Source organism: Hyla sarda, chromosome 7 (genome assembly GCF_029499605.1).
Source record: "Hyla sarda isolate aHylSar1 chromosome 7, aHylSar1.hap1, whole genome shotgun sequence".
NCBI lineage: Eukaryota > Metazoa > Chordata > Amphibia > Anura > Hylidae > Hyla > Hyla sarda.
This window is the reverse complement of record NC_079195.1, coordinates 76,612,763-76,638,217: the sequence shown is the minus strand read 5'-3', so window position 1 is coordinate 76,638,217 and position 25,455 is coordinate 76,612,763. Positions and strand designations below refer to the sequence as shown.

At 41.7% G+C, this 25,455-nt stretch overlaps 1 protein-coding gene across 8 annotated transcripts in view; it reads left to right on the top strand.

Annotated features, from left to right (window-relative positions):
• The window catches only part of PLEKHA1 (pleckstrin homology domain containing A1), an 85,295-nt gene that overhangs the window by 38,914 nt on the left and 20,926 nt on the right, over window positions 1–25,455 (top strand). For all 8 annotated transcript variants that reach the window (XM_056529719.1, XM_056529723.1, XM_056529720.1 and 5 more), the window contains 3 exons: window positions 13,588–13,748; window positions 14,019–14,075; window positions 14,172–14,217. In XM_056529719.1, the coding sequence (XP_056385694.1) occupies window positions 13,608–13,748; window positions 14,019–14,075; window positions 14,172–14,217 (244 nt within the window). In that variant the 5' untranslated portion in view covers window positions 13,588–13,607. The remainder of the gene's footprint in view (window positions 1–13,587; window positions 13,749–14,018; window positions 14,076–14,171; window positions 14,218–25,455) is intronic.

Below are 25,455 nucleotides of genomic sequence, written 5' to 3'. Positions count from 1 at the left end.
ACTTTCTGGAGCCAGTTGATATATAAAAAAAAGGTTTTTTCCTGGAATACCCCTTTTAAACTTGTTAAAGGGGTACTCCAGGGGAAAAATACAAATCTACTGGTGCCAGAAAGTTAAACTTGTAGATTACTTCTATTTAAAAATCTTAAGCCTTACAGTACTTATCAGCTGCTGTATGCTCCAGAGGTAGTTGTGTATATCATTCCAGTCTGACCACAGTGCTCTCTGCTGACACCTTTTGTGTCAGGAACTGTCCAGAGTAGAAGCAAATCCCCATAGCAAACTTCTCCTGCTCCAGACGGTACCTGACACAGGTTATGGAACCAGTTGATTTGAAAAAATAATGTTTTCCCTCTGGAGTTCCCCTTTTAGTTTTCTATTGTTTATAGGTCTTGTCTTCAGAATCCTTAATTGCAGGGGTAGGTTAGTCTAATGGCCCCAATCTTCATTAGTTAAGTCAGATGGCCTGGCTTGCCGTCTACTGTGTATGTTGGCCTACCAGTTCTCCCCTGACAGATGATGTTGGGGGAGAGAAGGATTGGGTCCTTTTTTGTTTTCAAGAGGACAAGCCAACAGAGGTGTGTGACAGTGGCTCACACCCCTTCCTATACAGAACTCATGAATGATTGGCTGAGACAAATATTAAAAGGAGTTATCCGGGATTGGGAAAAAAACAGCTATGTCTCTTGTTGTGTGGAATTGCAGCTCAGTTCCTTTGAAGTAAATAAAGCAAAGTTGTAGTACTACAGACCAACCAGATGTGGGGCTGTTTTTGAAAGAAATTAGCTCTGTTTTTCTATTCTTGGATAACCACTTTGTATGGACGAAACAGTAGGGATAGCTGTAGGCCAAACGTTAAAGGGGTACTCCGGTGGAAAGCTTTATTTAAAAAAAAATAATAATTTTTAAATCTGGTGCTGGAAAGTTAAACAGATTTGTAAATTACTTCTATTAAAAAATCTTAATCCTTCCAGTACTTATCAGCTGCTGTATACTAGAGAGGAAATTATTTTCTTTTTGAATTTCCTTTCTGTCTTTCCCCAGTGCTCTCTGCTGACACCTCTGTCCATTTAAGGAACTGTCCAGAGCAGCATATGTTTGCTATGGGGATTTTCTCCAGCTCTGGACGGCTCCTGATATGGACAGAGATGTCAGCAGAGAGCACTGTGGTCAGACAGCAAAGAAATCCAAAAAGAAAATAATTTCCTCTCTATTATACAGCAGCTGATAAGTTCTGGAAGGATTAAGATTTTAATAGAAGTAATTTACAAATCTGTTTAACTTTCTGGCACCAGTTGATTTAAAATTAATTTACCCCTTTTGAAGGTTTATGGGTGCAAAGAGATGGTGGAGCTTCCAGTGGGACTTCACCATTCATAAAATGATGTCATATTAAAGCTCCTTCACTTAAAGGGGTATTCCAGGGAAAAACTTTTTTTTTAAATATATCAACTGGCTCCAGATAGTTAAACACATTTGCAAATTACGTCTATTAAAAAAATCTTAATCCTTCCAATAATTACCAGCTGCTGAAGTTGAGTTGTTCTTTTCTGTCTGGCAACAGTGCTCTCTGCTGACATCTCTGCTTGTCTCTGGGACTGCACAGAGTAGAACAGGTTTGCTATGGGGATTTGCTTCTACTCTGGACAGTTCCCGAGACACGTGTCATCAGAGAGCACTTAGACAGAAAAGAACAACTCAACTTCAGCAGCTCATAAGTACTGAAAGGATTAAGATTTTTTAATAGAAGTAATTTACACATCTGTTTAACTTTCTGGAGCCAGTTGATATATAAAAACATTTTTTTTTTTCCTGGAATACCCCTTTAATAGACGCTCTAAATTCTCAAAGATAGTTGTCTATCCACATGAAAAAAAATGTCTAACGGTACTGTTAAAAAATGAAATAAAATAATAATAATAAAAAAATAATGTAGACTCCCTTACTGAGTTGATAGTTCCATGATTTTGTTCATGCTGCTACAATGACCGTGACCATACTGGTGTCACTGCTACAGTCATTGTAGCAGCATAAACAAAAGGGATCAAGGAACCAAAGTCGTGTCAAAGCCATGGCTAGTGATGGGGGGCCCTGCTGTGCATTAAAAAAAAAAAAAAACTTTTGGGGGCCAATGACCAGTCGGAGGCAATTAGTATTGAGTTTACAGGACTGGACTAACCTCAGGTGTAAGGTACCATATACCTAAAGGCCTCCTAGCTGGCTGCTGAAGTCTACTGAGTGTTTTATTCCTGTGAGTCACATATGAGCAGTATAGTGGTGTCTGTGTGCAGCAGAACAGGTATATACGGTAGTTATGCCTCCAGCATCGGACCTGCATGTCACCAACTCAAGTGATTGTTTCCTGTAATACTGCAGGCTATAGTCTGTTAACATGTCCTTGAGATGTCATCATCTGTCAATCTTCTGATAAGGGGTACTCCGGTGGAAAACTTTTTTTTTTTTTTTTTTTTTTAATCAACTGGTGCCTGAAAGTTAAACAGATTTGTAAATAACTTCCATTAAAATATCTTAATCCTTCCAGTACTTATCAGCTGCTGAATGCTACAGAGGAAATGATTTGATTTTTGAATTTATTTTTTGTCTTTTGTCCGCAGTGCTCTCTGCTGATACCTGATGCCCGTATCAGGAGCTGTCCAGAGCAGGAGAAAATCCTCATAGCAAATGATGCTGCTCTGGACAATTCCTGACACGAGTTGTCAGCAGAGAGCACTGTGGACATGACAAAAAAGAAGTTCAAAAAGAAAAGAATGTCCTCTGTAGCATACAGCCACTAATAAGTACTGGAAGGAAAAAGATTTTTAATAGAAGTAATTTAGAAATCTGTTTAACTTTCTTGCACCAATTCATAAAAAAAATGAAAGAAATTTCCACTGGAGTATCCCTTTAAGCCACATTTAGATGCTTATGATAATGCTTGGTGATAAGTGATGTGGTCAGTTTTCCCGCTCATACACACCATCTTCTGACGTTTGGTGTCAACGTGCAGCGTTTCCCAACCAGGGTGCCTCCAGCTGTTGGCTGTCCGGGCATGCTGGGAGTTGTATTTATTCAACAGCTGGAGGCACCCTGGTTGGGAAACAGTGATGTAGTGTAGCAGGGTATGGAATTCCATTGCTTTCTCCACAACCTCTGTGCAAGTGTAGTAATGGCTACGACAAATACAGGTGTATTTATAATGACTAATGATGAACAGACTCGAAAATTTGGGGCTGAAACCAAAAATGTTGTAAGTGCTTGCCTGAAAACCGAAACTGACCCAAACCTAAGGCTCCCAGCATGGTGTGGGACAGAGCAGTGATCTGCAACCTGTGGCTCTGTAACTGATTCAGCTCTGCTCTGCCTGCCCGCTTAGGCTGCTATCACACTATAAAAATACCTACGTTATAAAAACCCTGGAAATGACTGGAAGTTCGCTCCTCTCTAGTTGTCACTAACATCTATGAAGTGAGGGAATGACCTCATCCAGCCATCCACTCTGTCTCTCAAATTCCTCTCATAAAAATCTTGAAAATCGTTCGTTAAACGGCCATTAGAAAATCCCATTATAACGTCTGTTATTAATAACTGGCCATAACGGGTTAAACGGTTATTTGAAAAATCCCATAGACTATAATGGGATTTTCTAACGGCCGTTTAACGGACGATTTTCAAGATTTTTATGACTGATGTTCATTACGGATGAATTCTTATAGTGTGAAAGGGGCCTTACTCTCGGAGAGAGCAGCCCCCATGCTTTTGCTTTGAGCAGCAGAGAGAGGTTCAGTGTCTGATTGGCTGAGGCTGCACACACCTCCCAGTTCTCAGCACTAAAGAGAGCATGACTCATCAGTGTAGGGCAGAAACTAATTGGTCTGTCTCTAACAGGAGAGTGGGGGCTGCTTTCAGAGAGGAAATTGAGAGACAGAGTGGATGGCTGGATGATCTCGTACACTCACTTCATAGATGTAAGTGAAAACTAGAGATGAGCGAACTTCCAGTAATTGGATTCGTCACGAACTTCTCTGCTTGGCGTTTGCTGACTTTAGCCTGCATAAATGAGTTCAGCTCCGGTGGCCTGGAAAAGGTGAATACAGTCCTAGGAGACTTTCCTAGGACTGTATCCACCTTTTGCAGCCCACCGGAGCACATGAAGGCTGAACTCATTTATGCAGGATAAAGTCAGCAAACGCCGAGCCAAGAAGTTCGTGACGAATCCAATTACTGGAAGTTCGCTCATCTCTAATGACAACCTAAGAGGGAAAACTGCTCTATATAGCTAATGAATGATATTTAGATAATTAACCACGGCTGTCTGGGCATGCTGGGAGTTGTAGTTATGCAAGAGCTGGAGGCACCCTGGTTGGGAAACCCTTATGTAGTGTAAGCAGGGTATGGAATTACATTGCTTTCTTCACAACCTCGCTGTAGTAATGGCTATGACAAATACAGGTGTTTATGTAATGACTAATGATGAACAGACTCAAAAATTTGGGGCTGAAACCAAAAATTTTAGGAAGTGCTTGCCTGAAAACCAAAACTGACTCAAACCTATGGCTCCCAGCATGGTGTGGGACAGAGCAGTGATCTTCAACCTGGTGCTCGGTAACTGATGCAGCAGTACAACCCCCAGCAGACAATAACAACTACAAGCAATACATAAGGGGCAGTTACACAATAAAGCTCATGTACTGCTATTGTACAGCTTTTGGTTGCCTGTACATGCTGGGAGTTTTAGTTCTGCACCAGTTGGAGATCACTGCTCTCACTTCTGCACAAAGTTTATTCATGTGTTATTGCCATTAACTATTGAGCAGCGATCTGCAACCTGTAATACTGCCCCTTTTATACAAAACGTCATGCAATATTGTCCTTTCTTTTTTACTTTAAAAGCCTCCTCCAGCTTAGTCCTACCTACCCCACATCATCATTATCATTATGGCAGGTCCTTCAGCCACCGTCTAATCACAGCTCAGCCCCACCTGAACCCCTCTCCAGCCACAGTATAGGATAAAATGCCTGAGCCCAGGATGAGTGCATCCATCTCTCTGGCCCCACCTCCTGCTGCAAATCCCCCCCCCCCCCCCCCCCCATCTGAGATTATTGGCACATATTTTTTTTACTTTCGCCACAATGCAAATGTCTTCATTTTAGGATAATTGTTGGCACCCCTGAAATTTTTCAAGAAAATGAAGTATTTCTCATAGGAAAGGATTGCAGTAACACATGTTTTGCTATACACATGTTTATTTCCTTTCTGTGTATTGGAACTAAACCAAAAAAAAAAGGGGAGGGGGTATGTAAATTGGACATAATGTCACACCAAACTCCAAAAATAGGCTGGACAAAATTATTAGCACCCTTTCAAAATTGTGGAAAAATATTAACAATCTCAAGGTTACAAGTCCATCTCCAGAGATCTAGATTTGCCTTTGTCCACAGTGCGCAACATTATCAAGACGTCTGCAACCCATGGCACTGTAGCTAATCTCCCTGGGTGTGGACGGAAGGTAAAAATTGATCAAAGGTGTCAATGCAGGATGGTGGATAAGCAGCCCCAAACAAGTTCCAAAAATATTCAAGCTGTCCTGCAGGCTCAGGGAGCATCAGTGTCAGCGCAAACTGTCAACATTTAAATGAAATGAAAAGCTATGGCAGGAAACCCAGGAGGACCCTACTGCTGACACAGAGACATAAAAAAGCAAGACTACATTTTGCCAAAATGAACTTGAGTAAGCCAAAATCCTTCTGGGAAAATGTCTTGTGGACAGATGAAACCAAGATAGAGCTTTTTGGTGAAGCACATTATTCTACTGTTTACAAAAAACAGAATGAGGCCTACAAAGAAAAGAGCACAGTACCTACAGTGAAATATGGTGGAGGTTCAATGATGTTTTGGGGTTGTTTTGTTGCCTCTGGCACTGGGTGCCTTGAATGTGTACAAGGCATCATGAAATCTGAGGATTACCAGTGGATTTTGGATCGCACTGTACAAGCCCAGTGTCAGAAAGCTGGGTTTGTGTCCGAGATCTTGGGTCTTCCAGCAGGACAATGACCCCAAATATACCTCAAAAGGCCCCAAGAAATGGATGGCAACAAAGCGCTGGAGAGTTCTGAAGTGGCAGCAATGAGTCCAGATCTAAATCCCATTGAACACCTGTGAAGAGATCTTAAAACTGTTGATCTTAAAGTTAGGGTTACCAATAATTTTGTCCAGCCCATTTTTGGAGTTTGGTGTGACATTATGTCCAATTTGCTTTTTTTTCCTTCCTTTTTTGGTTTAGTTCCAATATACACAAAGGGAATAAACATGTGTATAGCAAAACATGTGTTACTGTAATCATTTTCTTTAACAATTTCAGGGGTGCCAACATTTACGGACATGATTATATGCACATATATATATAGTGTGTGTGTTATATATATATATACACTTTTGGGGAGTAGTCTGGCTCGGCATAAGTCCCGATCAGCTTTTAATATTCCGTAACAGGAGCCAAGCTGATACCAGGGAACACTACCTGAGAAGGTGGTGTAATGAGCTGCTTTGCATATTCCTCTACCCAGAATGCCCACGGAGTGCTAATTGGCCTTTGAAGCTTCGTCACACCAAAGTGGTGGCCTCTCCCTGAGGTAAATACTTATCCCCTTTTAGTGTGTGTGTGTGTGTGTGTGTGTGTGTATATATATATATATATATATATATATATAATTTATTTATTCTTCCTGAAAGTGCATCTACGGTAGAAGTACTACATACATACATACATCATCTGATGGGGGGGGTACTACAAATTTCCTTATACAAAACCAGCAGGGGAAAAAAACAACCATATGAAATCTAAGGCATAGAAAGTTACAACAGAGGCCCCATGTACTAGAGTCGGAGCCATTTTACGGGCTCTATGATCATGTTATTGTTTAGTCAGTGTTCATCTTATTGCTTTAGATATGTGGAACTGAGGTGAATACATTGTGAGGCTATTAGATTTATATATGCTTTGTAGCGATCTGAGCAAAAAAAAAGGATGTAACCTGATCTATTGCCTGGAGGTTTGCTACCCTCATCACCCACGTATTTGTGATGTCCTTGTAAATATGCCGCCTCCACACCCCCTCCTACACCCTGTATTTTGCTCTGTATATAGCCAAACATCCCGTATGATAGAAGTGGTAGTTGTCCAAGAAGAGCGAACGTGTCTGTAGCACAGGAAGTGGGCGTGAGGAGACGTGAAAAATGGACGATTGTTCTCCCTTCATAATACAGAATTTATACTCTTAGTGGTGTCCAGCAGGTGTTAAGGGTTGTGGCTCAGGAAGCGAGGACGTGAACCCAGGATGATGTCAGCGGGGCTTTGTGGTTTTAGAAAAAAAAAAATGAAAAACACGATTGATGTGATATAAATAATCTTCCTAGATTTTACCCCATAGAAGGGTCACAGTCAGACTGTAATTCTTCAGTGGGATTTACAGGATATGTTGTATAAACTCTGAGATTATTGAATTTTTTTTTATTTGAATATCTTCTTCAGCTAACTTTAAGTGACCCTAACCTGCTAACCTGGTCGCTTGTCTGATGAACCTTGTCTATAACTTGTTTTAAGAATCAGATCTGCAGGGTTTTTTATGCTGGGACCCTAATTTATCTTAAAGGGGGTACTCCAGGAAAGTATATGTATAAATTTTTTTTTAAAAAAAAAACCTCAAAAGCCACCACACTTGTTGGATGTAAACCATCCTGCCTGATATGCATGGCTCCTGTGGCCTCTGTTGTCCTCTCTGGCTGATAAATATTCTTTCCCATTCTTCTATCCCTTTGCCTACATCTCCCAGCAATTGTTGCAGCTCTGCCTGCCAGCTTACTCTCGGAGAGCAGCCCCCTGCTTTGAATAGCAGAGAGAGGTTCAGTGTTTGATTGGCAGAGGCTGCACACACCTCCCAGTTCTTAGCACTAAAGAGAGCATGACTCATCAGTGTAGGACAGAAACTAGATGGTCTGTCTCTCTCAGGAGGGTGGGGGCTGCTTGAGAGACAGTGGATGATGTAATTCCCTCACTTCATAGAGGTTAGTGACAACCAAAGAGGGAAAACTGCTCTGTATAGCTAATGAATGATATTTAGACAATTAAACAGGTTGATGAGAGGAAAAGGATGGGCTACGAGTTTAGTTCCCCGAAATACCCCTTTTAAAGGGTACCTCTCATCAAATAAACTTTTGATATATTTTAGATTAATGAATGTTGAATAACTTTCCAATAGCATGTTAATGAAAAATATGCTTCTTTCTATTGTATTTTTCCCGATCAGTCCTGTCAGCAAGCATTTCTGACTCATGCTGGAGTCCTAAACACTCAGAGCTGCCAGCCTGCTTTATTCACAGGCAAACAGGCTGTGAACAAAGCAGTCTGGCAGCTCTTAGTGTTCTCCTTTGTGAACAAAGCAGACTGGCAGCTCGTAGTGTTTAGGACTCCAGCATGAGTCTGAAATGCTTGCTGCCAGGACTGGTAGGGAGACCCCTAGTGGTCATTTCTTCAAAGTGGAAAATTAAATAGAAAGAAGCATATTTTTTAATAACATGCAATTGTAAAGTTATTCTGCATACATTAATCTATAATATATCAAAAGTTTTTTTGATGAGAGGTACACTTTAAGGAGACTGGATCCTGGTCTTCATTGGTCTCAAGATTGGTGGTACTAGTAGGTTATTGGTGTAGTCCTTTCTATTGTTTTAGAGAGAAGCTGTTTTCACACACTGTTTTTCAGACCTCATTTTGGGGTGTAAAATGACAGTTCTATGTTTCAGAAAATGTTTATTTTTTTTCTCCTATTGAATCGCACGTGCAGATATTTCTGTATAGTGGGTGTGAATTTGCAGCAGGCAGAGGAGGCCAGCTTAACATGCATAGAAAAACTTTCTAACAGGATTCACAGCCTTGTATGTAAAAGTCTTAAAAGCGTATCAGCTCTGTAAATATTTGAGCCGGTTGTGATAGGGGTATTTGTTTAGTCCTAGTGCTTCCTGAAGGGTATGAGCTGACTACTGGTAAAATCCATATCCTTCATATGGTAGAAGGTTTCTGACTGCAAAAGGAGAAGAAAACATGGCCACAAATCAGTTTCCTTACCAGGTTGCCTCCAGCTGTTGCAAAACTACAACTCCCAACATGTCTGGACGGCCAACGGCTGTCCGCACATGCTGGGAGTTGTAGTTTTGCAACAGCTGGAAGTACTCTGGTTTGGAAACACTGCCACAAATCCTTAAGCTTTCCAATAATTTAACTCTAGAATTAATATGCACATTTGGGCAGCCAAATGAAACAAAAAATTTAAAGGCATAATCTACCATTATTATTGCCTGTTTTAAATATTATTATTATTTGTTTTTTACTACCTTTTAGGCATGGTGAGATGTGTTTTAGTATCCTACATTACACACTCCCCAAGTGAGTCATTGTGTGCACCCTACAGGCTTTATAGAGTGCAATAGAGAACCTTGCCATTTAGGTTTAGTTTATGGTGTATTATAGTGTCATTAGAATTCCTTACCTTTGTACCAACTCTCTCTTATACCTTGGTATAGTCTGCTTGTTGAGGTTCTCCTCCTGCCGCCCCGTAGGCTTCCTGTTTCTTTTGGTGACTTTGATTGTGATTCCATGTAGTTACAGGTACAGAAGTAGTCATAAATGTGCTGTACAGTATATCACCCCTTAACCCCCGTAAGGACCAAGCCCATTTTGCGTTTTATTTTTTTCCTCCTCGCCGTCTGAAATCCATAACTCCTTTATATTTCCATCTACAGACCCATATAAGGGCTTGTTTTTTGCGTGACCAATTGTACTTTGTAATGAAACCTCTCATTTTACCATAAAATGTACGGAGAACCCGAAATTTAAATGAAAACCCCAATTTTGCGCATTTTACGGTAAAAATGACATGTTCTTTATTTTGTGGGTCAATACGATTAAAATGATACCCATGGCTAGATACTTTTTATATTTTTGTACTGCTTAAAAAAAATCTAAAACTTTTTGTACAAAATTAGTAATCTAAAATCACCCTATTTTGATCACCTATAACTTTTTCATTTTTCCATATATAGGGCAGTATGAGGGCTCCTTTTTTGCGCCGTCATCTGTACTTTTTTCGATACCACATTTGCCTATATAAAACTTTTAGATAATTTTTTTTCTACATTTTTTTAAATAAAATTTTTGGACTTTTTAAATTTTTTACGTTTACGCCATTCACTGTGCGGGATAATTAACATATTTTGATAGTACGGACATTTACACACGCGGCGATACCAAATAATTTTTTTTTTTAAATGTACGCTTTTTGGGGGTAAAATTGGAAAAACTGACAATTTTCATTTTTATTGGGGGAGGGGGTTTTTCACTTTTTTACTTTTTTTAAATTTTTTTTTACATTTTTCAACTTTTATTTTACACTTTTTATGTCCCCATAGGGGACTATCTATAGCAATCCTTTGATTGCTAATTGAGATGAGCAAATTTACAGTTAAATTCGATTCGTCACGAACTTCTCGGGTCGGCAGTTGATGACTTTACCTGCATAAATTAGTTCAGCTTTCAGGTGCTCCCGTGGGCTGGAAAAGGTGGATACAGTCCTAGGAGACTCGTTCCTAGGACTGTATCCACCTTTTCCAGCCCACCGGAGCACCTGAAGGCTGAACTAATTTATGCAGGAAAAGACATCAACTGCCAAGCCGAGAAGTTCGTGACGAATTGAATTTACTGTAAATTCGCTCATCTCTAATTGCTAATACTGTTCAGTGCTATGTATAGGACACAGCACTGATCAGTATTATCGGTGATCTTGTGCTCTGGTCTGCTCGATCTCAGACCAGAGCAGAAGACCCTGGGAGATGCCCGGAGGCAGGTGAGGGGATCTCCGGCCGCCATGCTGGATGATCGGATTGCCGCGGAGTACCGTACTGCCGCAGATGCCTTGATCTGTATTGATCAAATATCCACAAACCCTATTAAGATAGCACATAGGATCACTCAAGTCCCTTTTGTGTTAAGAAAGGGGAGCTCCTCTGGAAGTCCCAGTTCATCTATGCACTTCACTGCATTGTAACTTTTATTGAGCATCTTGTTTTGATGTCCAGCAATGTATGACAATAAAGTACTTGTGGGTCACTTTTAGGTTACTTAAGACTTTTTCATGAATGTATAGATTTCTTGCCTCTATCAACATACAGGACTAAGTCACTAAGTGATATATGGAATTTACAGGCAATTTTCTGCTGCGTGACTTTGCAATAATTCTGCAGGAAGCATGTAGACACACATTAAAGGGGCAGTCAGAGTTAGAATACCTATTTTCATATATACATTACACATACATTAGGGAAAGGGGAGTAAATAGAATTTCTACCCCTGTTCAGGAGCCTCAAAGACTGTTTTGCTCTGTGAAGGACTTGTCATGTCCTTCATTACCTGAATAGTCCATTGGTGTCAATTGGCAGTGTAGCTTAATTTCCCCTGATGACGCTAAAGTTTTTGTGCAATAAATGCAAATTAATTAGTCTCCTTATTAGTTGATCACTGGAGGCCCCGACTAGTTGTCAGTCTGACCAGCTAGTTGTCTCCCCGTGTAATAGAGGATGCACAACTAATTGCAAAAAAAAAAGCTACAATAGAAACAAAGAAAGCGATCCCTGGTGTATTATCCTTGGATAAATGCGATAAACGCTAAGTGCAACGTGCGCTTACCGGGTAATGTTGTACAACTTTGGATAGAGCATTGACAAACGAAGATCCCTGCAGCCACTCCTAGCCTCAAACAGTCATCTTACTTCAAATGCCTGATGAAGAGGAACCTCTGCAAAACATTGCATTATGGGAAAATAAAAAGTTGTTGTTACAGAAGACTCCCGGCACCTGATTTATCCAGCCCTCACCTGGAGGAAAGTTTGGTGAAAGCAAATTGCAAAAAAGCAATCCAACGATTGTTAGCGTGGCCCTCCCCACATGACACTCAAGTGTATGGTTCAGCTCCGCTACTACCCACACACAACATAGCGACCGCACTTTAGGAATAAGGCGGTGGGTGATTTAAGATTTATTTTCACACAGAAGGCGCCAGAGTAGAATAATTTAAATACATTGCAAATCTTGTCATGCTACATTGTTGTTTTTAACTAGATTTCTAGATGCAGTTACACTTTAAAAACACCCGACTACTCAGAAGAGTGCAGATGGACCTCCGGTCTTAAAATCCTTATCTCTGGAGCAAGGTTGGGAGGATGTAGCAACAAATTAAAAACCGCATTGAAATCTGGCCACCAAAGGCTACAAAATAATCTAGAAACTCGATTTTCTCATGCTGACCCCAGTAGGGCTGGGCGGTATACCGGTTCATACCGAATACCAAAATTTTTGTGCTGCATGATATGAATTTTTCCCCATACCACAATACCGGTTTGGCCCCTCCCCCTCGGGAATGAATTATCAGCCCAGCGCTGCACTGTCCCCACATCGGGGAACTAATCATATGTGAACTGCGAGCGCTGTTCTGCCCCCCCCCCCCCCCCCAATTAATTATCAGCCCAGCGCTACTACTCACATATGTCACCCGCAAGCGCTGCCCTCCTCATCCTCCTGTTTGTTGCGGCCGCCAGCGCTGACACTCTATACCAGTTGTCTTCAACCTCCAGATGTTGCAAAACTACAACTCCCAGCATGCCCGGACAGCCGTTGGCTGTCCGGGCATGCTGGGTGTTGTAGTTTTGCAACATCTGGAGGTCCGCAGATGGCCAACCACTGCTCTATGCCCGGGCTGCATAAGGTAAACAAAATAAACTTCAACTCCCCTTCCCCGTTGGTCCAGACTTGCTTCCCAGTTGCTATGGGCAACTCAGCAACTTTTCCTCTGCACAGGTTTTGATAAATCTCCCCCATTATTTTACATTGAAAGATCAGGAGCACAATGAAAGATGATACCAGGAGAGAGAGAACACTGGATCCTCAGGATCCAGGAGCCATGCACAGCCTAGATCACCCCCCCCTCCCTTCCTGTTGAATGATCTCTGTAAAGAGCATGCCCAGTAGCATCTCTAGTTTATCTGAATGGGACAGGTCCTGTCCTTTGTGGTCTATGTCCGTGGCTCCTGCTGTAAAGCAGATCACTAATTGCTGTTTAAAAAAACAGCTCAGACAACATGGCTGCCCCATGTACTAAGGATAAATTATAATTGGAAACAGAGGAAAATGATACCTGTTATTGTAAAGTACACAAATGGACATGATCATCTATATATTGAGGTCTGGTGTTAGTGGATTTCCAAGCATCATATTGTTTTAGGCTTCTTGGAAGCAGGTTAGGGGCTTGCTAAAAGATCTTGTCTGACGACAGATGTGGCAAAGCATTTTCAGCCTGATCTTATTTGCTCCGCATGGGTGGGGGCAGTCAAAACTGATTTTAGAATAACATTTAGCTTCTACAAGGCCTGAATTATAGCTGGTGGTCTATGGGAGTGGATACATAATAAAGTTTGGAATCTCAATGCTTTGGGTAATAAAGTTCCACAGTGTGCTGACCATTGCTGTGCTTCCTCTTACACAGGGTAATGTTCCAGTCCAGACATGCCTTACGTGGATCGTCAGAATCGCATTTGTGGCTTCCTGGACATCGAGGAACATGAAAACAGCGGCAAGTTTCTGCGCAGATATTTCATCTTGGACACCAGTCAGAATAATCTGCTATGGTACATGGACAATCCACAGGTGAGCCGCAGCTTCACAGCCATATATTACTCCCAGACCTCCAACCCATCAGACTTGTTGTTCTATGGCGGCTTTACTTCAGCCTTCACTTGTAATGTGGTGAGACTGTAACCAGCAGTTGACACACCATGTCCATTACTCATTATGGAAATATTTTTCAACATTCAAATATATCTTAACAAGTTTGTGGCTTTCTTTGAATTATTTCCTGTTTTCTGAATACTTTTTCTATGATTTTTCTGTGTAATATATATCCCTTTATTTTTACAGAACCTCCCTGCAGGTTCTCCTTCTGTTGGGTATCTTAAGCTCACCTACATTTCAAAGGTAAGCATTTCTTCTTAAAATGTTTCCATAAATGGGAAATAAAACCACTGATTCCTTTTTAATCTGTTAGTCTTATCCAATCTTCTTTATACATAGGTGAGCGATGCCACAAAACTTCGACCAAAGGCTGAGTTTTGCTTTGGTAAGTTACCTGTCTCAGTTCTTGTAGCCTTCTGTTTTTTGGCTCAGAGTCTTTTAATGCAAGACCATTTAAAGGGGTACTCCCGTGGACAACTTTTATTTATTTTTTTTAAATCAACTGGTGCCAGAAAGTTAAACAGATTTGTAAATTACTTCTATTAAAAAATCTTAATCCTTCCAGTACTTTTTAGGGGCTGTATACTACAGAGGAAATACTTTTCTTTTTTTGGGGTTTCTCTTCTGTCACGACCACAGTGCTCTCTGCTGACCTGCTGTCCATTTTAGTAACTGTCCAGAGCAGGAGAAAATCCCCATAAAAAGTACTGGAAGGATTAAGATTTATTTTTTTTTATCAAAGTAATTTACAAATCTGTTTAACTTTCTGGCACCAGTTGATTAAAAAAATTCAGCTCCTCTATTCGAAGTGCTGCCAATTTTGGCTGTTGTCTACTAAAGCTGACCTAATGCATTAAATGGAACCCAATTACACAAGTACTTATCCCCTATGGCTCTCCTATAGAGATACATGGAGGGGTGTGTTGGCCACAGCTTCGTGCCATGGTCAACAGCCAAAAGAGTGTTAGACAACAGCCGGTTACTGTGTATGGCCAATCTATATATGTATGGCTTGGAAGAAAGACGAGACAGAGAGAATATGGTAGAAACTTTTATATCTATACGTGGATTCTAGAGATGAGCGAACTTACAGTAAATTTGATTAGTCACGAACTTCTCGGCTCGGCAGTTGATGACTTTTCCTGCATAAATTAGTTCAGCTTTCAGGTGCTCCCGTGGGCTGGAAAAGGTGAATACAGTCCTAGGAAAGAGTCTCCTAGGACTGTATCCACCTTTTACAGCCCACGGGAGCACCTGAAAGCTGAACTAATTTATGCAGGAAAATCATCAACTGCCGAGCCGAGAAGTTCGTGACGAATCGAATTTACTGTAAGTTCGCTCATCTCTAGTGGATTTAACACGGAAAAGGAGAGGAGATTTAAAAGAAAAACAACCACAAGAGGACATTGTATTATATTAAAGAGGCAAAGGTTTCTGAAGTAATATCAGGAAGTATGCATGGAATAGCCTTCCTGCCGAAGTGTTCGCTGCAAATACAGTTGTACATCTTGGGAAAACATATGAAAATTTTATTTCCTTTTTATATAAATCACGGCTTATAAAATCATAACTTTGTCCAAGCTGAAGCACAGGCATGGACAAAGTCCAGTAAGTGGGGGCAGCACTCCTCTTTGCTCTCTCCTGTCTGATAGCACTCCTCTGTGCTCTCTCCTGTCTGATAGCACTCCTCTGTGCTCTCTCCTGTCTGATAGGACTCCTCTGCAATCTCTCCTGTCTGATAGCACTCCTCTTTGCTCTCTCCTGTCTGATAGCACTCCTCTGTGCTCTCTCCTGTCTGATAGCACTCCTCTGTGCTCTCTCCTGTCTGATAGCACTCCTCTGTGCTCTCTCCTGTCTGATAGGACTCCTCTGCAATCTCTCCTGTCTGATAGCACTCCTCTATGCTCTCTCCTGTCTGATAGCACTCCTCTATGCTCTCTCCTGTCTGATAGCACTCCTCTTTGCTCTCTCCTGTCTGATAGCACTCCTCTTTGCTCTCTCCTGTCTGATAGCACTCCTCTGTGCTCTCTCCTGTCTGATAGCACTCCTCTGTGCTCTCTCCTGTCTGATAGTGCTCCTTTGTGCTCTGTCCTGTCTGATAGCGCTCCTCTTTGCTCTCTCCTGTCTGATAGCACTCCTCTGTGCTCTCTCCTGTCTGATAGCACTCCTCTATGCTCTCTCCTGTCTGATAGTACTCATCTGTGCTCTCTCCTGTCTGATAGCACTCCTCTATGCTCTCTCCTGTCTGATAGGACTCCTCTGCAATCTCTCCTGTCTGATAGTACTCCTCTGTGCTCTCTCCTGTCTGATAGGACTCCTCTGTGCTCTGTCCTGTCTGATAGGACTCCTCTGTGTTCTCTCCTGTCTGACAGCACTCCTCTGTGCTCTCTCCTGTCTGATAGGACTCCTCTGTGCTCTCTCCTGTCTGATAGGACTCCTCTGTGCTCTCTCCTGTCTGACAGCACTCCTCTGTGCTCTCTCCTGTCTGACAGCACTCCTCTGTGCTCTCTCCTGTCTGACAGCACTCCTCTGTGCTCTCTCCTGTCTGACAGCACTCCTCTGTGCTCTCTCCTGTCTGACAGCACTCCTCTGTGCTCTCTCCTGTCTGACAGCACTCCTCTGTGCTCTCTCCTGTCTGACAGCACTCCTCTGTGCTCTCTCCTGTCTGATAGTACTCCTCTGTGCTCTCTCCTGTCTGATAGCTCTCCTCTGTGCTCTCTCCTGTCTGACAGCACTCCTTTGTGCTCTCTCCTGTCCTATCAGACCATGGTTTTGAAACACTGCACTAGACTAATTTTTGCATGAGTATACGCATTGCTGAGCCCTCTTGATCAAAGTGGTATAGATGCACCTGTGTGCAAAGACATTGTATAGATGCAGTAACATTAGGGGCTTTTTAGTGCATGCATTAAACTTCACTATGAAAAGTGTCAGTGTTGCCCATAGCAGCCAAAAACTATTATTACAATGTTTTGAGACTATTACCTTTTTTTTTTTTCTTTATTAGAAAAAAAAATTGTATACATGACATATCAAAACAGCATTACATTTCATATAAATATTCATATGATTACATTTGTATAAAACAATACATATGTGGAATCCAACACACAGGAAGAAAAACAACCCGGACATAATATACAATGCATATTACATTATTGCATACCACATAGTTCTCAAATAAAATGATAAAGCATACCTTTACTACCCTCTCCCCCCCCCCCCCCAACAGGACGAAGAGGAAGAGAGAAAAAAAAGTCACTGAGACAATTACTTGGTTGCCTTAGGCAGAATTGACACCATTTCTTACAATGTTTGCAGTTTGTTGTCTTTAGATTCCATAATAATGATATATTGTATTATTTTGTGTCAGGCCTGTTGGTCACGTTCTGAGTAGATGTAGAAAACACTCAAACACAAGTCAGATTTGTGCAAAGCTTGGTGCATACACCTTTAGAGATTAGGAATAGAAGATTTCAGGGTTACAACTTTGGCTCTGTATGTATAGAGGCCATATATGAGCACCTGTCTGTACCAGTCCATCAAAGTATTGGGTATCCAGTTCATGTACTGTATAGCCCCATACATACAGCAGTAAACAGAGCATTGTAAAGCCCATATGGAGTCCCACATCTATGCAACTCTCAGTAAAAGGTATTCTTGAATTGCAGTAATATTTATTTTATGCTTTAAATCTAAAACCCATATTTTAATGAAAAAATATTAGCCTTTAGGAATAGCGCAAGTACTTTGCAGTTTAGAAATAAATTCTATTTTGTGGTGCCAAATAAGTGTCTGATTCAGCCACTATTCTGCATTGGTTTCCTGGATAAAGGCCGATGGTTGGAAAATCTGAGGTTGTCTTTCATGATGAAATGGGCCTATTTTTGGAGTTGCTGTAAACTTTAGAAGTAGTCACTCAGCAGAAAGGTTTATTTTCTTAGATGCATAATGTGCATTGATCTGGCTTTGGACGAGCGGCATCCTGACTGCTGTTCTGTAGTTTGTAGATGCAGAATTTTATCCAGCCGACCCTCTTGAGATGAGCTATTTTAAGTTCTAGCTTCCTGTATAGATGTGCCTCATTCTCCTCTCTTCCTGAGTGGCTTCCTTGCTATCTAGCTTCTTTTTTCACTACTGAAACGTTCATGTCCTTCACTGAAATGGTCAGAGTCAAGTGCAGTTCGTACTAAATGTGTGAACTAGACCCCATCATAGTTGCTCTGATAAGAACTATGTATTGTGTCTGCTACTATTTCAGACATTACCTTTTATAGTAACAATAATCCAAAAAGCTAGTCGGCACTACGAATGCATGGAAAACCGCTACGTGTGTGTAGCAGCATAGACCAATATTCTTCTTTAGCCAAGATATGCTTACGTGGTGCTCAGTCTGGAAAATTCAACTTGAGTCTGTACTACTAGAAGAAATAAGACAGCACTCACAATTCAAAGCAAATTCATCCGTGCCGTCTTATTTCTTCAAGTATATTACCTTTCATAGTGATGCAAAAGTCTTACATTAGGGCCCATTCACACTATGCCCACCTATGTTTTGCAGTTATAAGTCATTGACCTGTCAAAAAGGTTTGCCAATGTGTTCCAAGCAGGCCATCAGCTAGAATGGGCTGAACCTAGACTGTATGTATTCAGTACAAGACTCCAGTCAGTCCAAGTTTATCTGCTACTCCATTTAAATTCTTTCTTGCAGCAGTTGTGCAGTAAGGAACAATGAGGAACTTGGGGTTGCAACTATGGGGCCTGCAATGATCAGATATTTAGTATTTACTTATTCTGTACACAAGAATTAGAATTCCATAAATACAGTTGGAGTCAGTTTTACTGGCACATAGGACAAATCAGACTGACCTGTTATTGAAGATGAGCTTCATCAGCCTATGAATGCTGGCTTTGATTAAAAAAAAAGGCCAGTTTTATTCCCCAAGAGTTGTCTGAGCAGACCAGAAATGCATATTGGCACAGGCAGTGAAATCTGTCTCCAAAGACCTTGATCTCCCAAAATTGCAGCAATATCCCTAGGAAGTTGGTTTAAAATGTGGGGAAAAAACATAATTTACGAGATCCAAGGAACATTAGGATGAGTTGAAGTAGAGCTGGCGGTTATGGCGGTTCCACGGTATATAACGGTATTTCTTTCACCCCCCCCCAAATAATGTGACCCGCGAGCGCTGTTCTGCTCCCCCCCCCCCCCCCAAATAATCTTACCCGCCAGCGCTGTTCTGCTCCCCCCCCAATTAATTATCAGCCCAGCGGGGTACTACTCACATATGTCACCCGCAAACACTGCCCTCCTCCTCTTTGTTGGGGGCCGCCGGCGCTGGAACTCACTGTACGTACGCCAGTGGTCTCCAACCGGCTTCTTACATGACAGTGAGCTCAGCCTATCACTGGCTGGGGCGGGACATCGCTGCGGCCGGTGATAGGCTGACGGCTGTCCGACGTTCCAGTCCCCAGCGTAAGTAGGCCGATGTAGGTAAGTTAAAGTTTATTTTCTTTATCTTTTGAAGCCCGGGCATAGGGATACAGCGTACAGCAGTAGTCTCCAACCTGCGGACCTCCAGCTGTTGCAAAACTACAACTCCCAGCATGCCCGGACAGCCGTTGGCTGTCCGGGCATGCTGGGAGTTGTAGTTTTGCAACAGCTGGAGGTCCGCAGGTTGGAGACCACTGGCGTACAGTGAGTTCCAGCGCCGGCGGCCCCCAACAAAGAGGAGGAGGGCAGTGTTTGCGGGGGACATATGTGAGTAGTATACCCCGCTGGGCTGATAATTAATTGGGGGGGAGCAGAACAGCGCTGGCGGGTCCCATGATTTGGTGAGGGCAGTAGAACAGCTCTGGCGGGTCACGTATGATTAGTTCCCCGATGTGGGGACAGCGCTGTGCTGGGCTGATAATTCATTCCCAAGGGGTAGGGGCCCAACCGGTATTGCGGTATGGGACAAATTCATATCGTGCATCCCAAAAATTTCGGTATGAACCGGTATACCGCCCATCCCTAAGTTGAAGACATGTGCAGCACACTGAACAAAGCAGGGCTAAATAGGTAAAATCCAAGGAGGGGCGCCACTAATCAAAGAAAGGCGTACAAAAGAGTGACTGAAGAGTTATGAAGACAAACCACAATTCTTGCAAGGATGCTATAAAAAATATTCTAAGGATCAGGTGGTATATATACACTTATTTTTTCTTTTATACTAAAGGATTTTTTCTTTATACTAACCAATTAAAGGGAAACTGACACATGGATCAACCCCACTAACTTGAATATACAGGTGGTTAGTGTGGTTGAGTAAAAAGATGTATTCCTTACCAGAATGCCTTCAGGATGTAGCCAAAAGTTATTTTATACTAAAGACGACTTAACTGCAACAGGGACTATGTTTGAAGGCTAAATGTAACTCTGAAGCCTTCTCCTGGGTCCTGTCCTCTCATCTATATACATGTTTTTTGCAGCCCACACGACCTTCTTTCCTCAGTGCTCGTCTCTCCTCCTCTCCTACATCATGGAAATGTGAGGGACTATGGGGGAGATTTATCAAAACCTGTCACGAGGAGAAGTTGCCCATAGCAACCAATCAGCGTCTTTCAGTTTTATCAAGGCCTCTGCAAAATGAAAGACGCAATCTGATTGGTTGCTATGGGCAACTGGGCAACTTTTCCTTTGCACAGGTTTTGATAAATCTCCCTATGTCCATGTGACCGGTTTTCTTCGGCGCTCCTTTGCTGGACCTTGAAGACACGAGAGAGGTAGAGCACTAAAGATCAGAGCAGAAGCGCCGAAGTCCCGAAGAGGCCAGGTCACATGGCCTTAGTCTCTCATGTCTCCATGACATGAGAGAGAGCAAGAGGAGATACTAGGTCCATCAGATGAGTGCTGAAGAAGCCAGGTCACATGTCCATGCTCTCTCACTTCTCCATGATGTAAGAAAAGAGGAGAGACGAGTGCTTAGGAGAGGAGGTCATGTGGGCTGTAAAGAACATGCATATAGATGAGAGGTGCGGACAGGACCCAGGGGATGGCATCAGACTTGCAGTTTGCTTCACAACCCGCCCCCTGGTGCAGTTAAGCCTTCATTAGCATAAAGTAAGTTCTGGCTATAGCTCTGCAATCCCTGAATGGATTCTGGTAAGAAATACATCTTTTTATTCACGATTGACCACACTAACCACCTGTGTGTTCAGGTTAATGTGGTTGATCCATTTGTCAGTTTTCCTTTTTAAGGGAGCCAATAATGTTGATCATAAATGTGTCTGCAAAGAGAATGAAAGATTGCTGCATCAGTTTCCTTGGACCACCAAAATAAATAAGAAGGTGACCTTTGTCAGCCAGGGATTTTTTTATTTTTTGCTAAAGTTGTCATTGCCTCTAATACTTTATATAAGGATGCTATCCACCTTTTTCTATAGATAAACTGTTATTGCATGGAAACCTTGCTAACGTTTTCTTAGAACAGATCTCACTTTTTTTAAATCTGCTCTGAAAACAGAATGTGTACAGGAAACGGTGCTTTGCATTTCTGAACTTTCTTGTAGAAGTACAAAGGAAGGCAGAGGAGGACACGGGGAGGCTTTTATATTTAGCAGCGGTTCTCATTTGAAAGCGCTCTTTGAAAGCTGAAAATGAAATCTGACTCATCCTCATTTACTGCGTTGTTCTAATCGCTGGTTAATTTAGTCAGAAACCTATTATTTCCTCCCACATCTGGTCAGTTCATTACTAAACCATTGTTTCTCACGTTCATTCCTTAAGTACCTCTGAAGACTGGGTTTACGTGGGTTAACCTTTTCTTATATAGTGGGGCAAAAAAGTATTTAGTCAGCCAACAATTGTTCAAGTTCTCCAACTTAAAGATGAGAGAGGCCTGTAATTTTAATCATAGGTATACCTCCAACTATGAGAGAGAGAACAAGAAAAAAAATCCATAAAATCACATTGTCTGATTTTTAAAGAATTTATTTGCAAATTATGGTGGAAAATAACTATTTGGTCAATAACAGAAGTTCATTTCAATACTTTGTTACATAATCTTTGGCAATGACAGATGGTCAGACGTTTTCTGTAAGTGTTCACAAGGTTTTCACACACGGTTACTGGTATTTTTGCCCATTCTTCCATGCAGATCTCCTCTAGAGCAGTGATGTTTTGGGACTGTCACTGGGCAACATGGACTTTCAACTCCTTCCAAAGGTTTTCTATGGGGTCGAGATCTGGAGACTTGCTAGGCCACTCCAGGACCTTGAAATGCTTCTTAAGAAGCCACTCCTTCTTTGCCCGAGCGGTGTGTTTGGGATCATTGTCATGCTGAAATACCCAGACACGTTTCATCTTCAATGCCCTTGTTGATGGACGGAGGCTTTCACTTAAAATCTCATGATACGTGGCCCCATTCATTCTTTCCTTTACACGGATCAGTCGTCCTGGTCACTTTACAGAAAAACAGCCCCAAAGCATGATGTTTCCACCCCATGCTTCACAGTAGGTATGGTGTTCTTTGGATGCAACTGAACCTTTTTCTCCTCCAAACGTGACAAGTTGAGTTTTTACCAAAAAGTTCTACTTTGGTTTCATCTGACATATGACATTCTCCCAATCCTCTTCTGGATCATCTAAATGCTCTCTATCAAACTTCAGACGGGCCAAGACGTAGTGGCTTAAGCAGGGGGACACGTCTGGCACTGCATGATTTGAGTTCCTGGCGGCCTAGTTTGTTATTGATGTAGCACTTGTTACTTTAGTCTCAGCTCTCTGCAGGTCATTCACTAGGTCCCCCCCCCCCGTGTGGTTCTGGGATTTTTGATCACCATTCTTGTGATCATTTTGACACCACAGGGTGAGATCTTAAGTCGAGCCCCAGATCGAGGGAGATTATCAATGATCTTGTATGTCTTCCATTTTCTAATAATTGCTCCCACAGTTGATTTCTTCACACCAAACTGCTTGCCTATTGCAAATTCAGTCTTCCCAGCCTGGTGCAGGTCTACAATTTTGTTTTTGGTGTTCTTCGACAGCTCTTTGGTCTTGGCCATAGTTGAGTTTGGCGTGTGACTGTTTGAGGTTGTGGACAGGTCTCTTTTATACTGATAACAAGTTCAAACAGGTTCCATTAATAGACTCTTAAAGAAGTTACAGGTCTGTGAGAACCAGAAATCTTGTTTGTAGGTGAACAAATACTTATTTTCCACCATCATTTGCAATTAAATTCTTAAATCAGACAGTGTGATTTTATGGATTTTTTTTTTCTCATTTTCTCTCTCATAGTTGAGGTATACTTATGATGAAAATTACAGGCCTCAACTTTTTAAGTAGGAGAACTTGCACAAATGGTGGCTGACTAAATACTTTTTTGTCCCACTGAATGTCTGTTTTAATAAATGTATGAAATTAAAATTTTGGAGCAATGCCATTCCTCTGTTATTCCTCCTGAAAATGTATGAATACGTTGGCCTTTGGGTTTTGCCACCCCCCTTTCATGCAAAACATTGTATACACTGTACATGGCATCTGTGTGGTAGGGGACTATGAAGCGAGCTTAGGAGCTAAGCTTGATTTAGAAGCAGCAAGGACTAAGTTCTAATACATTGAGTCTCCAGCTTTTGCAAAACTACAATTCCCAGCATGCCAGGACAGCCGAAGGCTGCTGGGATTTGTTGTTCTGCAACAGCTGGAGACACCCTGTTTGTAAAACACTGCTCTAATGACAAAAGATCAGAGATCACTCTGATGTTCATCATTTACTCTTAAGGTGCCAGAGTCAGTGCCGGTCACAGCATCTAAAAGTGAGAAATTAAAGGAGCCAGGGCTTTGGGGGTCTGATGGAGACCTGAAGTGTAGGGCAATGGTACCATTCAGCTAACATGGTGGCCAGATGGCTTCTCCGTGCTGCCTTTTTGCCTAACTTCCTATTGGTATTCCTTGCTCATTTTGGGTTTAGGAGTCCAGAGGGTGGGAGTGGCTGAGAGCCTTTTTTGTATAAGTAGCCCCTCCCGCTGGGCTTCTAAGCCCAGAATGAGCAGGAATATAAATAAAAGTATTCCAAGTTCTAATGGACCTTTTTCCCCAAACTGTATATTAATATACTAAATAAATCCTATTCTAGGACTTGTTGCTGGCAGATAAGACTACAACATCAACAGGATAGCAATGTACTCGTATCTCCAGTGCTCCCATAGACAATGCGTGGAGCGCGTTCTTACCCTACACTCCATACAGTTGGGGTATTCGGGCCCTATTTTGGGATGGGTCCCAGAGATAGGAATCCCTGCAATCAGGCACTTATCCCCTAGTCTGTGGATAGGAAATAAGTGTGAAACGCTGCAATACACTTTTAAAGCAAAGTTTACCATGATGTATGAATGGACACGCATTCACTTGGGTCACCCTGCATATGACATCAAGGTTATTCTAATCTGGGCTTCCCTTTGCAATGGACTACTCTCAGCATCTGGATATGAGCACTTAGTTTTAGTGGGTGCACAAAGCCCCCACTGAGTGCCCTGTTATATGATATGTGGCACCCTGCATTACATATTCTACATTTGGTAAATACGACCAAAATTTGGTGTTTTATAAGACTGGGTTCACAGTAGCATAATATAAAAGCATTTTAGAGTCTGTATTGTGGCCGCAAGTCCCGAGCTGACTGAATCTGATGACTCAAACTATCAGCTGTGTGAACCCAGCGCCATAGCTTTCTGTGTGGTATCATGGTATTTCTGTGTTTAGTCTCCTAGCAAAACAGACCTGTCCCTCGAGGACAGATCCCGACATGTCCCCTGAATTCCTGCTTTTTTTTCCCTCTACTTCCATTACTTACATTCCTCCCTGTTAAATATTTATCCATAACATTTGTCACTGTAGACAACAATATATATATATATATATATATATATATATATATATATATATATATATATATATATATATAATTTTAGTACCTTTTTATTTAATATTTTTTAATAATTTTTTTTTTGCTTTATGTTGTTTAACATGTTTTTTTATTTTCGGTTTTGTGTATCCTAGACAATGTTCGTTCTGTTGTTTTCCAGTAAGGGTTAATGCACTCAGTAAGAGCTTTTATTAAAATCACTTTTTGCCGCAGATTTGTGTCTTGGGGCCCTGCCACTGTGCTGCAGTCAGTCTGGTTATGGGTTGGCAGACAGGACTTTTGCATTTTACATGATGTGATGTAAGAATGCACTTGTCTGTAAAGTACAGTATAGGGAAGACTGAATTTGCTTCTTTCCTGGCCCCATCCAGTTCAGTCCCTTAAGCTTTTGAGTCACCTTACAACAGCAGCAGCTGTCGTATACATTGTTTTTAAGGACTAGAAGAAAGCTCGAGCGGCACCGCTGATCCACCTCCACTAACCAGTGAGCAGGTAAAGCAGGTCGGCTTGGGTCTCCAGGTATCAAATATAAATCCTCTGTGGTGCTAGGAACAAAGTGCAATAGCTCATAGAATATGCATATCGTAGAACAATAGACTTCTGCCCTTACCGCTAGAATCACAGTAGTACAGAAAGAGAGTTGTAAAACAGGAGATATCTGCTGTGCGGAATGAATCTGTGGAGCTGGAGTGACTTGTGTGAGTACTTACATTTGC